General features: G+C 37.2%; 1 protein-coding gene across 1 annotated transcript in view; it reads left to right on the top strand.

The window, feature by feature from the left end:
* The first annotated feature begins 1,289 nt into the window (after positions 1–1,289).
* Positions 1,290–17,265, top strand: part of SCAPER (S-phase cyclin A associated protein in the ER) — a 56,811-nt gene continuing 40,835 nt past the window's right edge. The window contains 10 exon segments of the mRNA XM_031555302.1: positions 1,290–1,478; positions 1,956–2,031; positions 2,477–2,594; positions 2,923–3,034; positions 4,047–4,187; positions 5,673–5,828; positions 8,841–8,983; positions 12,532–12,613; positions 13,034–13,186; positions 14,935–15,042. Of these exon segments, the coding sequence (XP_031411162.1) occupies positions 1,302–1,478; positions 1,956–2,031; positions 2,477–2,594; positions 2,923–3,034; positions 4,047–4,187; positions 5,673–5,828; positions 8,841–8,983; positions 12,532–12,613; positions 13,034–13,186; positions 14,935–15,042 (1,266 nt within the window). The 5' untranslated portion in view covers positions 1,290–1,301.

Here is a 17,265-nt window from a genome sequence, read left to right on the forward strand (position 1 = left end):
TAACATAAATGATTATTATCATTTTATTTCCTTCTATTACTATTCATTTAAATTAAGATTCTTATTAAATTCTTACTCCTGCTTTGTTAAATATCCAAACTGGAAACTCACAGAATATCATAATTCTCATGCAAATAAATGTAGAGTTCTTAGCTTTTTAAAGCTAACTGAACTGTTCTCTTGGGTCTTCTGATACAACTCAAAATGTTGACAGATGCCATTCTCAGATAACAAATGTCAAGTCAATGTTCTCCTTTTACATGACGTCCTATGAAGAATATCCTTTTTTGTCTGTTGAATTCTGCAGGTTTCAAGGTGTCTATTAGTTTTCTCACAGTAGAGAATTGCAGTAGTGCAGCATAAAATCCAGTTTGGTTTTTTCCTCCCCAGAAATTAGATTAATATTCCAATTTATAGAAACTTTCTTGCATATCACCTTCCCTTTAGCATCGTTATCAATCTGGACTGGGTAATTTCCAAGTCACGTGTATGGCTGCTTTTAGAAACAGCTCATTTATAGCATCTCTGTGCTACAATGCTGTGCAATGCAATGCTGTGACGTTGTTTCACATTCTCAATTATTAACAGTTCAGAAGGCTGACAGTTTAGTGGGATCTCTGTCTCCTGGGAGCATTTCCCTGCTCCTGATTAGACTGCAGTGAGCTCAGATTTGTGTGTTTTGGCACAGGGTTTGGTTGCTGGAGTGGAAATGAACAAGTTAATGCTGGTTATTTGAGAAGACAACAATCAGCATGTTCAGGCTTATGTTCTTGCCCAGCTATCTTGCTGTTCTTGCTGAAAAATAGGTATAGCCAGAGATTAAGTAGTACTAACCACAGTCAAGTTTCCACATACAGTTCATCTGCAGATTCTTTGTCATACTCTAAATACTGCTTTGGAGCATGACTCCTTTTCTGAAGGTAGAACAGGGCATGTTATTAATGTTTCAAACAATGCAATGCTTAGTTCCTAAGGTCAGATTTTGAAAAGACAGTCGTTAGAGAGGAACTATCTTAGTTGTTTTAATGACAACGTTTGTATAAAATGTATAGAATGTATAAAAAGGATTATGTGAATGATAATTTTGAAGTGACTTACATGGTCCTTGAACTAGTTGATAATTGAGCAGCTTCAGATTTTTGTTTGTATTTCATTCGCATGCTGCATTCAGAAAACATAGGAAGGATGTACAAGCAATTAGATGTTGAACAAAATACAGTTTTGTTTGTAATACAATTCATATTAACTACACGGAAAATACTTTTTTGTGTCCAGATCTGACTCTTGGTTTCGTATTTCCTATGCAGTCTATGGCAGAAGTCCTTGCAAAGAAGGAAGAGTTGGCAGATCGCCTGGAGAAGGCAAATGAAGAAGCTATTGCTAGTGCTATTGCAGAAGAGGAGCAATTAACTAGAGAGATAGAAGCAGAGGAAAACAATGACATTAATATAGAAACTGACAATGATAGCGATTTCTCTGTGAGTGTTGGATTTATTTTAAAATAGCTAACTTTAAACTTGTATTAATGCTTTGCTGACATCCAGAATTTTAGTGTTCCTTTTTACGTTAATGCAACCTTTATGTGCAAATGAGGTAAACAATGTCATGGAATAATGATACTGTACTACCTTAAGGAGTACTTAGGCTTAATAAATTCAACAGTGTTGTGCTGCTGAGGCTGATGTTGCAGTCATTGTGTCCTTCTGCTTGCTTCTGTGTGAGAAACTGGGAAAACTCGGCTATTTTATTCTTGCTGCTACTAGACAGGGGCTACTACAGCTGAGGCAGTAGTCTCTGTTGCCTTCTCTCAAAATCAGCAGAAACAGCATCAATTTTAGAGATGGCTAATTGAATTTGGAAACATTATGGGAAATCACTGCGCTAGCACTATTTAATGCATGTGTCTATTCCCATGTTAAATTCTGTTTTTTACTGTGGATCCCATTAATTTTCAGGCATGTATGGGCAATGGAAGCATATCTTTTTGCGGTATATCTATGGACTGGAATGATGTCTTGGCAGATTATGAAGGTAAAATTTTTGTGTATTACTGTGCTTAACTTGCAATGGCAGCAGAAGTTAGAAAAATGCCCATTTTATGTATGCGTGCAGAAGAATTTGAGAGGTCCTCCTAACGTCTAACTATTATTCCAGGTTTTGTTAAATTTGATGTTACTTTCTTAGGGAAGATGGACTTCAGTGTTCAAACTATCTGTGTCTCTACCACCACGTCTTTATTAGGATTTTAATATTTGTTTTCCAGTTTTATCTTAACATTTAATTAGCGGTCCAATTAAATAATTAGGCATTGAAAATGCACAGGGAATAGAGACGCTTCAGTCAAAGTTGGCACCTTACTTAGGTTGTAGAGGATCCATTTGTGGGCGAACTTCAAGAGGAACTAAGCTTCATTAATAGCAGTTTTCTCCTAGAAAACAGTGTTCCAATTCTAAAAGTCTGTTTTCTTAATGTACAGCCCGTGAATCGTGGCGCCAGAGTAATTCTTGGGGAGACAGAGTGGAAGAAGAGCCTGCACGCCCGCCTGGCCACGGAATACACATGCATGAGAAACTGTCATCGCCCTCACGCAAAAGGTGTTTGAGTTGTTTCATGTCTTGATTGGGCAGTGGAAACAAGCAACCAAGGTCACGGCTCTATGAAACTGCTCATAAACTTACTTTCTCTAAGTCTGTGGGTGGAAAGTTTTAAAGAAATGAGCGTATTATTTTCATGATGAGGGAGATTCGTGCTACACTGACCATTAAGTAAATATTTGAAGACTGGAAGAACAATATTTACATTTAAGGGAAATAATTGCAGTGGCCTGTTTGTGTTTTCTTCCTGAAAATGTCATAGAAATGTTTGCAGTGCTGTCACGTGATGATGTTTCACTGACTCTTGTTCTGCTTTTTTTATTAAAAGAACAATAGCAGAATCCAAGAAGAAACATGAAGAAAAACAAATGAAAGCTCAACAGCTGAGAGAAAAGTTACGTGAAGAAAAGGCACTGAAGCTTCAGAAATTAATGGAGAGGGTGAGCTTCCTATAGTACAAAGTAGCCAGTTTGCTGCTTTCCAGAAAACCTTTTTTCTCTCCCTCCATGTTGCCTCAGAATGCTGGAGGTTAAAACATACAGTAAAACAAAATTTTCTTGAGTGTCAACTCACATGGTTTTCACTGGTGACTCGTGCATTACAAAAAGAGCTTGAATTTCTGATCTAAGATAAGGATATTGCTAATACCAAGACGAGGAGACTTCATTGACAGTTAATTCTCCTGTTGTGATGTGAGCTGTATATATGTCTTGGAAGATATGAATGATTTGCCAAAGATTGCAGTCTAAAATGATTAGAAATAGTGAAGAAATATGTTCCAAGTAAAATAATGAAAGGTGTATACTGTTTTTTTTTTTTCTTCTTCACTTATCCACCCAGTTGTGTGGATGGATAGATTAGGACTTAGTGGCAGCCTTCCAATGCTTAGCAGGTGATTATTAATGGACTGGAGTTAGGCTCTTCACAGTGCTTTATGACAGTTGGCTGAGAGATGATGGACATAATTATTTTATTTTTAAATAAAAGGTTCCAGCCAGGTACATGGAGAAAGTCTCTCATTGTGAGGACAACCAAATACTGGAACAGACTACTTAGAGGTTGTAACTGCTTCATATTTGGAGGTTTTCAAGAACCAACTGGATAACATCCTCACTGGTCCTCAGCGACCAACCAACATGATCTCATAGCTGAACTTGCTTAGAGCAAGGCATTGCACTAGGTGACTTGGTTATCTTGTGATCCTAACTTATGATTATTTACCTACTTTACTTCTGGAGGATGAGAATTAATTTAAATGGATTTTGCAGAGGATTGTGAAACAGTTAGCAAATCAGTGTACTTTGAGTTAAACGTGGTGCAGGATTTGTGCAAGCAAGGCTTCAAAATATTTTATTTCTGTAATTAAAGCTTCAGAACCAAGAAAATTCAGAGGAAAATTCTGGTCATACTTTCAGCTGCTGTGTTAGTAATGAATTCTCTAATTCTATACAGGAGAAAGATGTACGGAAATGGAAAGAAGAACTATTAGATCAAAGGCGCAGGATGATGGAGGAAAAATTGCTCCATGCAGAGTTCAAACGTGAAGTGCAGCTACAAGCAATTGTGAAAAAAGCACAAGAGGAGGAAGCTAAGGTAAGCTGTTTCATTTTAAAGGGCAAATATTCAACTGCCATGATTGTGTATGTTCTGTACCACAGAGCATTCTGGAATGTGTTGTGAAGGATAATGTAAGTTGGGCAGGAGTGTACACGTATCGCCTGTGAAGCAGATAAATGCCAATCTCTAGAACTGCATTTTTTTTTTTTCCCTCTAAAATGAATTTTAAATTAGTCTGTTATTAGACATTATGGTGGGCTGAACTAGAAGAAAAGACAGATTCAAATAAGAACTCTCTCTCTCTGCCGCAGAGAATGTAGCAGCATTTTTGGGGACAGTGCTCCTGGAAGGGAAGGAGATCTCATAAATTCTCTGTACTCCAGCAGAATGCAAAGAAGGGGAGAACATTGCACTTCATTAAATAGCCAATGCTGGATTGAGCGTCCTTACACGTTGTGTTCTTCTATACGTATATTTCTGTTGCTGTGGCTTGTGCTACTTATATTGTTAAAAAGCTGGACATAAACTTATTGATAACGCAACAATTACTGAAACCCAAGTATTTTACTAGTACACTTCAGACTTGAATATCTAGATTCAGAAAATGAGCACTGGCTGCTTTTTGTTTTATTGGTTGACTTAATTCATATTCTTTAATAAATATATATTTCCCAAGATACATGCATCTCCTTAAGGCCAAATGAGCATTTAATGAGCATTTGTCCCAGCTGTGATTGATGCTGAGCTGTTCATCATTATTACATGATAAGCACAACAAAAACTCATTTAGCTTTTTCACTAATTTGCCCTTTCTGACTCTTAGATTAAAACAGTTTCTAGATCACATAATTTAGTCTAACATAGCTTATTATTTCATTTACGTTACTGTGACTTCAATTACATTAATTAAATCATAATTAGCATAATTTCTCAGCTAAGCAGATGTTTTAGGTATTTATGTATATATTTAAATGTATAAGATCTTCTGCCTTTGAGATTCTTCTGTTCTGGAAATGAAGGTAAATTGGGCCAGAAGGCTTTTAGAGAAACTGCAGTTGATGAGTAAAACTGAAAGGACGTGATAGCTGTTGCAGCCCATTTGCTTATCTGAATTCCTAATGATTACTTGCTTATTGTGCTATGAAATCTATTCTGTAAATAAGTACTAATTAGTGAACAAGACAAGTACCAACTTCTGTGAGATGGATGTGTTACTGTTTGTCCATTTTCCTCACCACTGATTTATTTTGTGGATTCAAACAGAGCGTAAACTTTGGGTATAGAAGAATAATTTCTATTTCATCCATAGGTTTTTAGTATGGGTTAGTGCTGATAAATATTCATGGTTATCTTCAGTAACACTGGAAACAGACCAATTTTGTCAAGTATTGATTTCCAACAGATTCTGTAGTAATATCTCACCAAATTAATTATCAGATGGGTAATCAATAAATGATGGAATTCACTAAAAACAAAGCTTCAGCTTCACTGATCTTTTCTCACACTTCGTGATCTTTGCAGGTAAATGAAATTGCTTTTATAAACACCTTAGAAGCTCAGAACAAACGTCATGATGTGCTGAATAAATTAAAAGAATATGAACAGCGCTTAAATGAATTACAAGAAGAGCGTCAACGAAGGCAAGAGGAGAAGCAAGCACGTGATGAAGCTGTTCAGGTACAAGATATATATTTCAGTGCCATCCTGCAGTTACAGATGTTTTTGACTGTGCAGTTTTCTGTTGCTTTCCATCTTAAATTTTTAGTTCAACTTCAAGAGAGTGTAGTCTAATGTGTTTCCCCTGCCATGGTTCAGTACCAAGAGAGGAATCTAAATATGGCTGAGGTCGTATAGAATCATAGAATGGTTTGGGTTGGAAGAGACCTTTGAGATCATGTTTCAACCCCCCTGCTGTAGGCAGGGATACGTTCCTCTAGACCAGAATATAGGTGATGGGTAGATGATTGTTGCCTCTCTTAAGCTTTTTAAAAAACATATGTTTATCTTCTAATGGAGTATCAATCTTTTAGTAACACATGAAATTTAAAGAAGAAACAGAAAATTGTACCTTATGTTCATATACTCTCATTATTATCATACATTTTTTTTCAAGACCATTGAAAATCATAACACAAATGGGTTTACAGTCCTGAAATCCTTGACAGTCTTTTTTTTGACTGCAGCATTTCAATACTAAGTTCTCCAACCTCACGCATCCACTTCTTGTCACTGTTCTCTATGCTGGAATACAAGCAAGTTTTTTCATGAGAACTCCCTCCTCCCTGTATATATGTGCATCAGATCAAAGCTGTAGTTTGTCTGAGAATCCTTTTGAGCTTAGAATCAGCTGGTAATGGTCGTAATATCTCCTTGTTGAAAAATGTGATGTGATACTGACCACAGTTGGTCAGATGCCTTTTCTGAGACAGAAGGTGCTCCAGAATTGCTAGGTAACATTTTTTTAGAGAATCTGTTATTAAAAGTTCCTGGATTTCTAAAGATACCATTATTGGAGAAATGTACCCTTCCAGATCATTTATGAAAAAACCTGACTCCAGTGACATGGGTTTTTGTAGCTAATTACACTCCTTTATTCTAGAATTGAGCTTTCTTGGAGTCATGTTATGGGATTGGCCCCTCACTACAGGAAAGATGTTGAGGCACTGGAACATGCCCAGAGAAGGGCAACGAAACTGGTGAGGGGTCTGGAGCACAAGTCTTATGAGGAGCAGCTGAGGGAGCTTGGATTGTTTAGTCTGGAGAAGAAGAGGCTCAGAGGAGACCTCATTGCACTCTACAACTTCCTGAAGGGAGGTTGGGGGTAGGAGGGGTTTGACCTCTTCTCCCAAGCAATGAAGAAGGACCCGAGGAAATGGCCACAAGTTGTACCAGAGGAGGTTTAGGTTAGACATAAGGAAGAACTTTTTCTCTCAGAGAGTGGTCAGACACTGGAATGGCTGCCCAGGGAGGTGGTGGAGTCGCCGTCCCTGGCAGTGTTCAAGAGGTGTCTGGATGAGGAGCTACAAGATCTGGTTGAGTGCTTGTGTAGCAATGGTAATGGGAGGACGGCTGGACTAGATGACCTTGTAGGTCCTTTCCAACCTTGTGATTCTATGATTCTATGATTAGGGGTTTTTAATTCTAATGTACTATGTTTTACTCCTTTTTGGGCATTAGTCTGTGCTGTAGTTGACCTGTAGATGATCTGTCAGTACATCTATCACCACACTTTTCTGTCCTGACCAAGGATCAAGCTGTTTTCCACTATGCGTTTTCCATGAGCCATTTAAAAAAACTTGAGCAAAACCCTTAAATTTCAAGGCGTGCTTTATCTGCCCCTGTTATCCTCCTCTACAAAACAATGTGTATTCCTTTCACAGTGGAACTTTTCCTGCACTTGGATCCATTCCTGGTGTAACACCTTCTGTAGCAGTTAGTACAGATATGAATGAGTAATTCCAATTAAGTGATCAGAAATTAATCCTAAAAGCATGAGTTTAACTTCATGCAAAAGGGAAAAGCAGCCCTCACGTGTTGTTGGAATACAGCACATCTAAACAAAGCTACTTTGATGGTCTTTGCTATACGTGCAACAACAAAATTTAAATCACAAGGATTCTAAATATTGCGTATAGTTTCAGTATGAATGGAAACTGATTATCTGCCTGAACTATGTCTTTGTTACCCTTGAGTATATCTCAGATCCACTCAATAAAATCTACTTGTTCCTTCCTTGCACCAAATTCTGCAGATTCGCCTTTAAAACCATCTTTCCATTAACCTTGTTTAACATTCTGTGGTTTTTAGAATTTGTTGCAGATTTTTCCTTCACCCACATTTTGTGTTATTCTGTTTAGTGGCAATGGTATATATTAGAACATGTACGAGCCAGGACAGTGCATTTTTAAATGTGAGATCTTGCTTCATGCTAAAGAAACCTCATACTGTCTCCTGGAAGAAAGGTAATTCCTTGCTAGTACAGCAGTGTCCATTTACAGGGCTGGAGGTTGTGCAAGGAGCTTTTTTTAGTCTCTCATACAAAATAGACTATTACTCTTAGTTCCATAAAGATTAGAAGAACATGTGGAATATTCACTTGTCTCCAGACTGTTCATCTAAATCAGTCATCTTTCCTTTTAATGACACTTAGCCAACTGGTATGTCTACTCATGTCTTACAGAATGTGATTTCAAATGTGCTTTGTTTTTACATTTGTTTCTGTTTCAAGTGCAGCGCATCTGTCAGGATTAGAATACCAGATAGAGTTTCAGAACTTTATGGTCAGGAAATAGGTTAAAAATTGAACAGAGTTGGAGGAATTGTGCGTTCAGTGATAGTACAAAGTGAACTGTCAAAGTCCTATTGATACAATTATTAAAATATCAATGTTCTGTGGGAGTATATTTTGGTTTTGTATCATGCTTATCCTTTTAGATATTCAAAATGTTTCATTCTCATTGATCATTTTGTTGAACTTCTGGTTGTTTATTTTCTTCAGGATGAGCAAAATTGTGGCTGAGTTCACACAATTGTGCTTTCTATTTATGTTCAGTTTTTTGAATATATGCATCAGTTCTTCATCTAACAGAAGTGCATGATGGAAGAACATCATGAGAGCAAGGAAGAATTCTATGAAGGAATTTTTTTTTTTTTCTAAAAGAGGAGTTAAAATTTATTTTTCTTAACCAGGAGCGTAAAAGAGCTCTGGAAGCAGAACGCCAGGCTCGGGTTGAAGAGCTGCTGTTGAAAAGGAAAGAACAAGAAGCACGGATTGAGCAGCAGAGGCAAGAGAAAGAGAAAGCACGGGAAGATGCAGCACGGGAAAGGGCCAGGTGACTTTGCCACATTTTTCTCGTTTCCTCTATTTCATCATTATCCTTTCAGGCATTCTGTGTCTTCTGTGTATTAATAAGGGTCTTCAGGCTTAGTATTTTTAGAGTAGCATTAATAAATGTTCTTGATGAATGGTTTGAAAGAAAAAAATTCGTAAGTTCTGTAATAGATTTTTGTATTCCTTGGTACATGCATGCTGCAACGTGCAATGCTGTATTTTATTATATATTGTTAACATTACTTCATCTTACTTTTATTGCTAACAAGACCTTTTAATAATTTGCCTTTTTTATATTTTAGCTTAGTTTTCAAAGGAAGCAAGATTAATGTCTCTGTGTTCGCTATTTCCTTTGCTCCCCAGTAACTTTTGGACTTACTGGCATCAATTTGACTTCACCTTTTCTGTAGACAGCAGAGACTTCATTTGTGAAGCAAAAAGCCGGGAAACCAGGCTTAATTAATTCCACTGCCTGTGAAGTACTTGTTTTATGTTTTTGCCCATGATCAGAAGTTCATACAGGGGTTTTCAGGTGGGCTTTTCTCTTTCCTTCATTTGCAGCAAAGCGTAGTGCAAAGAGAATGAAGTATTGAAAGTACACCCTTGGGTGTAGGGTGTGACAGTGTAGTGTGTGAGGAAGGTTTACTTACAAGTCTGATTCAGAAAAAGCTGCTTTCCCTTTATTTCCTAATTCTATTTGGATTCACCTCCTTTTATTCACTTTCTCCTTACAGTTCCACTACCACAAGTGTTCCATAAAATCTAAACAGAAGTTGTATTCTTCTTATGGCATGAAGCATTCAGTGGTGGTTGTGTAAACATTCCGATTGTCTGAGCTTGTTTTATATGAAATCATTATGAATTGTTTTTCTTCTCCAAATAAAATATTCTGAAATGGAAGAAGGTGATCAAAACATGTTCAAAAATCATGGGCAATTCTAGCTTGACATCATGAAGAGTTCATTTTCAGTGAGGTGTTTAGATGTAGTAGTGGATTGGATCCGTGGCCTTGCTCAGGACTTCATGGACCTCTCCTGAATGTTTTGACTTGCAGTCACAGTGAGAGTGAGAGGGAAAGTCTCTTTCATATCTGACTCTCTTGAGGTAGATGAGGGCTGGCAGAGAGGAGACTTTTGGTTATGCTGTTTCAAGATGACAGTGTGTGCATGTGTGAAACTTCCACATCTTTCTGAAATTGTATGCCCTCTTCTACCTTCTGTCAGACATCTGTCTGTGTAGCTGTTGAGGTAATGGAATGCCTGTGAGCTTATCTGGAAAAAACAAGGTGGTTTTCTTGAAAGCTGGAAAACTGAGGAACAAAACTTCAGTGTTTTACACAGACAAAAGGCTGTGACATGGTTTTAGTTTATTTGACATGATGAACAAGAGGCAGTTGATTAGGGATTATTCTTATAATCACAACAGGCAGTTCTTACAAGGCTCAGTGCATTTTTACATTCCTTTCCAGAGAGTGGATGACTTCTGAGATTTGAAATAGGTGTTAAAGAACTTGGGGGAAAAAGATATTTAATACATTCTCTGCCTTCTGTGGTGCTCTACAATTAGAACTTGTCTAAAGGCTTAAGGTATACCATCCTGTACTCTTCTTAATCAGTTTTAGAATTGCTTCTTGCCTTTGCTGCCCCCTACTTCTTTCATTATGATGAGAAGAGTTGCAGTTTCCATTTGCCCTCTGTTAGCACTATTTCAGCAAATTTCCTCTTATTTGATTCTGTAACACTCAGTTTTCAGTTGCTTTGTATTTGGTACTGTGGTAAGTGCTTGCAGTTTTTTCTTTGACAGGTGCTGGTTGAATGAGATAGATGAGGTTTCCCCTCCTTTTCTCTCTTCTTTATTCTTCCGCTTGTGACAGAGTAGGAAAGGATGTGTGTATGGTGCCTTACAATCTGGCATTCTGTTATCTCTGGTCTCAGTCTTCTTTCCTTATTAAGAGTTCTGAGGTTTCTCTAACACAGCAGAGCAGGATTCAAAGTGTTGTGGCTCAAAAGCTGAGTGAGAGATGAGTTTGACTGCAAACTGTCTGCACTGCCCCTTCTGTCTTTGCCTTCAACTTGATCAGGTTCTGCTAGGATTTGACTCGCCCTAAAGGTAGGATGCTTCCTTCAATGAGTCATTTTTGGAATACCTTCTTAAAGCTTCTTCAGTGTAAGCTTTATATGTATGTGCTTCTGGTGGTGGTTAAAGCACGTGTATGAAAGAGTTAGTGTGTTTAGAACTGACTTTAAAACCCCTCTGCCCTTATGATATGTTAATGTTCCAGTAAAGTTTTAGATATAATTTCTCTGGATTTTATATTCCAGAGAATTATAATCCCTCATATGGAGAATTTTGTTCTAATCAGTAGAAATCATAAAACAACAGTAAAATGTAAAAAGTATGCATTTCAGGAGGGCCTAGAGAGGGATAACATTGATGCTTTGTAAATGGGAACTTGAGAGTTTTGTTTCAAACACTGTTAATCCAAGTATGCAACAATATTGATTTATCCTAGTCTGTAGGATTAAACAAATATTTTAAATTGTACACTGAAAGAAATAACTACACTTTGGATTTGGATTGTGTTAGTTATGATTTGTTTCAGCTCATGGTGTAAGTCAGTTTTTTGTTTTTGTTTTTTTTTTTAAAGCAAAATCGAAGACTAGTTCAGTCTTTCTGTATATTCTGTGGGAAACAGCACATGAAGTTTGTAATGCTTCTAATCCATCATTTCTTTCTCACCCTCCTGCCTATGTCCATGGTATTTGGAAGAGATTGCTTGTTTCTGAATGACCAAGTATTCTTAATGTTTGTTGTTAATCTTGTTTCCTGTCCTGTTGTCCCTCCTGTCTACTTTTATACTTTGTGACTTTTCATTTCAAAAAGTGTTATTATCTGAGCCTTCTATTTCTACTGTGGTTACTTTGCTTTTCTTGCTTTCTTCAGTGACTGGTGCTCAGGGGATTCCCTTTGCATCTTCCTTTAACCTTGGGTTTTATTTATGACTTTAACTTAAATCTCATTTTCCTGTGTGTATATCAGATATCCACTAACAATAGATGTGATGCTGTTGGAATCTTTCATAAAAGCTGCCAGTAGCAAAGACTGGGAAGGAGCATAGACTGATCTTTAAGGCATGATTCCATTATTGGAAGAGGGTTGTAGACACAGTAAACAAAAATAGTTCCTGACTCTGCAGTTTTGTGCAGAAAGTAATATTAAAGTAAATGCTTAATTGTTTTGCTGTCCTTTGGCAACTTGAAAATTTAGGATTGTGACTTTTTAGAGCATTGGTTTATCAGTTGTCACTTGTAACTGTATCGTTTGTTGTTGGTCAAAGTTTTATATGTCTTTAAATATTCATTATGAAATGTAATTCCCTTATTGCTTTGTGGTTTTTTTTTATTTGCCATTGTACTCCTTCCCTGTGGTTCAGTGAAAGTGGTCATTGACTGCAGAATGTTTATGGAGGCAAAAGATGACATTAATATTATTTCTCAGCCTCACAATATTACTAAAAGTTTCCCTCTGCATTTATCATTTTCTTGTTAGAGATCGAGAAGAGAGATTGGCAGCTCTAACTGCAGCTCAACAAGAAGCCATGGAAGAACTGCAGAAAAAGATTCAGCTGAAGGTAAAAAATAAAAAAAAAAAAACTAAGTTGAAAAAATACATTAGCGATACAGAAATTCTCTAGAATAAGTTCTGTATCTTTAGTAAAGACATTACAATATGTTAAAATGTGTCCTGAGTTACCTTTTTTTTTAATCTCAGTCTCTGATTTTAAATAATAGTTAAGAGTTTGTTCCATTTCCATGCAAGTTAAGTGTGAAAACCCCTGAAAGAATCCAGCGAGCTGTACCTGCTACTGCAGATACAGCAGATGCTAAAGTCTCTGGTGTGTGGTGACTTCTAATGCCTTACAGGAAAAAAAAAAGTTTCAGTTTAACATGCATTCATTCTAGCTGTACAAACTTCAGTAATTCTCAGTATTTCTGTACCATTTATTTCATACCCTTTTTTTTTCCCTTTGCTTTTGTTACTTTGCATTCAGCACGATGAAAGTATTAGAAGGCACATGGAACAAATTGAACAAAGAAAAGAGAAAGCAGCTGAATTGAGTAGTGGAAGACATGCTAATACTGATTACGCACCGAAACTCACACCGTATGAGCGCAAAAAACAGTGCTCGTTGTGCAATGTAATGGTAAGTCAGAGGGCTGCTGTCAGAGTTGCAAGGCCAGCCTGAGTCTTGCAGCTACAAATGGTGCTTCATTCCCAGATAAGAGCACTGCATTTGTGAAGTGCACCTTACTTCAGCTTTCTTGACTATAAACAGGGTGGTTTACGGCAGATTTGAAGTACCTGTAGAATCAGAGGTGTAATGGTGTGGGCTGTACTCAGTTGTTAGCTCTGCTTTTTATATAAAAAAAAAAAGAGGGATCATCAAATGAAGCTAGATTTAAAAAGAAAAATCTAGATATAAAGTAAAGAATGAGATTCTTTATGTAGCTGTTTGCTGAGCTGTGAAAGCCTTCATGTAAGATCCTGCAGAGACTTGATTTTAATATGTGGTCAGGGGATGACTGGACAAGTTTCATTGGACTGAAATTCCCTGAAGATTACTGCCTATGGAGAAAACACAGTGAGTCCAGGAATTTCTCCAACTGAGTTTAATTGGAGGCTTTTAGTGTTGAAGAGAACAATCAATATTGTTTTACTTTCCATTGAGTATCTACTTCATGGTCATATCAGAAGCCAGGTTCTGGCTTGGTAGACCTTCGCTCTCAACAGGTTCTCTCTTCTTATATGTACTGTTCTATGTGCCAGAGGAGTGGTAGAGAAGAGGGAGCCATACAATCACTGTGTAGGAAACAGGGAAGTCAGCTCTTGTTAATTGCTTTCATTGACTTTGCATTACTGTGCAAAGCCTTCTGTCCCACATTATATTAAAATGTGGAGGTTGGCAGCCCTGTCTGTGGCAGTGGGGTTGGAGCTTTGGCAATCCTTGAGGTCCCTTCCAGCCCAAGCCATTCTATGATTCTCTCATTCTATGATTACTCTTCATTCATTGATTTAAGAGTGCATAGGAGCACTTCAGGTAGTGGTGGAACAGAAACCCTTGGTTCAGGAGGCTGGACTCCTATACATTCATTCATGTCTTTCAGAATGCAAGTTTTAATTGGTGAAATTAGAGTAAAGTCAGAATGAAATGAGAAGCCAACATATTTTAACATATTCCTCTGCTGGTTAGCAAATGATTGTGTAATTTGTTCTAAAGATCTGCACAAAAGATATTCAAGTAAACTAGGTTGAAGGATTAAGTTCTGTGCTTGAGATATGAAAATGGAAAACCACTGCATATATGTCCTTTGAAATCTGCTCTGTGTGCTGCATTATCAGCATTCAGGATGCAGCATTTGTATCACAAAAGCTACCCTTGTGGTCACATAGGCAGCTATGCCAGCCTTTGAGTAGGAATAGGTTAGCATGAAGAACACTGGGTGGATTGGGGTTTTGATCAGTAACACAGCTGTGGAAATAGTCTGCTGAAACAATAACCTAAAATATTCTTTAAAAATGGGGGGGAAAAAAGCCACCTTTTTTTTTTTTTTCATGATCAATGCCCCTTAACTTTCTATTGATGACAGAGTATTGCTCTCTTGTCAGGTGTTTTCAGGTAGTCTTCAGTTGCAGTTAACAGTACGTTCCTCTGTAGTTACCCTTGTGATGTTAAATATGTCTGTGAAATTGTGTGTGGCAAAAGCACAAATGCTCTTTTTAGTAAAAATAAACACAGTGTTAATGCTGTTTACAGTGACTAATGTTACTTTATTAGGTGACAGATTCTGAACTTCTGAGAAACTGGGTATATTGTTATATTAAAAATAGTGTTATTTCTATGTTCAGTATTATCAAGAGTAAAAAATAACTGATAACTCACTGTCACTGCAGATTTCATCAGAAGTGTACCTTTTTAGCCACATTAAAGGGAAAAAACACCAACAAGCTGTGAGAGAGAACAGTAGCATACAAGGACGGGAGCTTTCAGATGAAGAAGTGGTATGTTGGTTTTTCTTCCAATAACCTTTTCTATTTTAATTTCCTTTTCTTATCCTGAGAAAGTCTTGAAGATTCCTAGAAATGAAAGGAACCAAAGATATTTGTGTTAGCATGGGAATATCAGTGCCTTTTTGAATACAGAATGCTTATGGAAAGAATGAAAGAAACCAGGGCTTCAGATACATAAGGCAATTTGAGGTTGTGTATAAAAATGTGACTAATTGCTCTCCTGCTAATCCAAAGGTGTTTTTCCTATCATCATATTTCATGTTCCATGAGTTTTAATTTTCTCTCCTTTTTATACCTTTCCAAATAATAAGTGTTCTTTGCTGCTTTTATTAAAGGCTACTTTTGCATATCTGTAAAACAGCTTCCCCACAAGAATGATCCTTCAAGATATTTAGAATGGACAAATAAAATTCCCCTTTTAAACTCAAATGCTATTTTTAATTATCTTACTTTGGCTTACTAGCAGCTTTGGCAATCCCTTAGTTATTCCTTTATCTCTTGCTTGTTCAAGTAGCTTTTGATGAAGAGCTGAAGAATCTTGCAGCACCTTTTTGCAGCAGCTTTCCATCCAAAGCTATTCAAATGTTAGTGCTCAGTAATCCTGATATTTGTTTCCTGCACGGCTCTTGTTGCTGTTATTGACCTGTTCTTTTTACAGCTCATCATTGCCACAGGTACTGTCTTTCCCTTTGTAAAAAGCTCTGGTGAGTTAAGTCATTGAGGTACTCCAGTCCCCAGAAGTGTCTGTCACTGGAAGATGCAGCGTTTCTGCTGAGTTGCAGTTTGCCCTTTCCAAACTGCAACAAAAGTATGCAGTTTCTTGTCTCTTTCTTTTCTGCTCTTATAGTGGCTCATAGGAGTTGTTTTGAATTTGATTTTAAATAGCGGGTTTCTGTAGTTCCATATATGGGAGAAGCCTTCATACTGCATCCAGAGACACAGAAATACATGTGAGCTGTGAGACTTCCTGGAATTCCATCACGTCACTACATGCTCCAAAGAGTGGGCAGTCTGCAGCATTGAGTTTTCATTCATCTTTTTAGCCTTTATTTGCTTCTAGCTAGCCACAGCTGACTGGTTCTTGCTTTGCCATTGCCTCAGAGCAATATGGAGGAAAAAATTGTTTGGTCTGAGAGTTGTTACACACTGCACAACATTTGGTTGGTAGCCTTAACACTTGTGTCCTCCAGAAAGGGGGATTGCGTTGTTTTTGTGCCCCAGCTGGAGAAAAAGAAATTCCACTAGAGGGCACAGATATCTTGGTTTTATTGTGTCCAGCATCATGTGCTTAAATCCCCTCGTGAATTTAAGATCAGGGTTAAATACATGGGATTTCTTGAATTAGTCCAGAAGGAAAAGGAGTATATACTGTAACTGAACAACACAGTGGTTACAAAAGCAGATTTAAGTATTCTTAATTGAGGTGATGTGTAATATTTGATGTATTGGCGATTTAACAATATGTTATGCTACAGTATTTTTATCTGTATTTTAAATAGCCTGAGTATAAAATTCTGAGCTGTGCTGTTGTAATCTGGAGTTTCCTTGGCCTGAGGCCCCACTCCAGTTTTGTCTTTTTAGAGAGCAGCAGTAGATACATGTACTAGATGCCTGGTTACAGTAAAGTAGAAATACCACTTTATCTATGAAAGCAGTCTACTTTGTGTATCTTTCTATTCAATGTGGGCAGTTAATGCCAAACTTTGCCTTACCCCACAAGAAATGCATTCAGTAACTTCAGGTAAGTTCTGCAGTACATGAGAACAGACGTGCAGAATGTCATGTAGAAGTAAAGCTGTAGTCCAGAGAAGCACTGCAGTATCTTTAGTTATTCATCACTGTTTTCAATTTTTTAATCAGCGAAGATATCTGCAGTGAGAACACACTTGTACTACTTAAAGTTATTACTTGTCATCTGTGATGCCTTTAGATTATATACATCTCATCTGCGACCCTTCTTCTTTGACATAAAAGATTTTATTTATATCACCTCTGACCTAATAAAATTTCACCTTTTAACCTTATGCACTTGACACCTCAGATAAGTTACTCTTGATCTTTGACTCATTTTGTTTTAAGCTTGTTAAGTGTAATAGGTAGCTGTCTAGAAAGAAATCTTTTTCTTCTTTTTTTTTTTTTTTTTAAAATTGCAATCTGGCCATAGAATTTCTTTGTTATTAATTGAGAAATCACAGAAGGAATTTAAACGTATTT

This window comes from Meleagris gallopavo, chromosome 12, assembly GCF_000146605.3.
Source record: "Meleagris gallopavo isolate NT-WF06-2002-E0010 breed Aviagen turkey brand Nicholas breeding stock chromosome 12, Turkey_5.1, whole genome shotgun sequence".
NCBI lineage: Eukaryota > Metazoa > Chordata > Aves > Galliformes > Phasianidae > Meleagris > Meleagris gallopavo.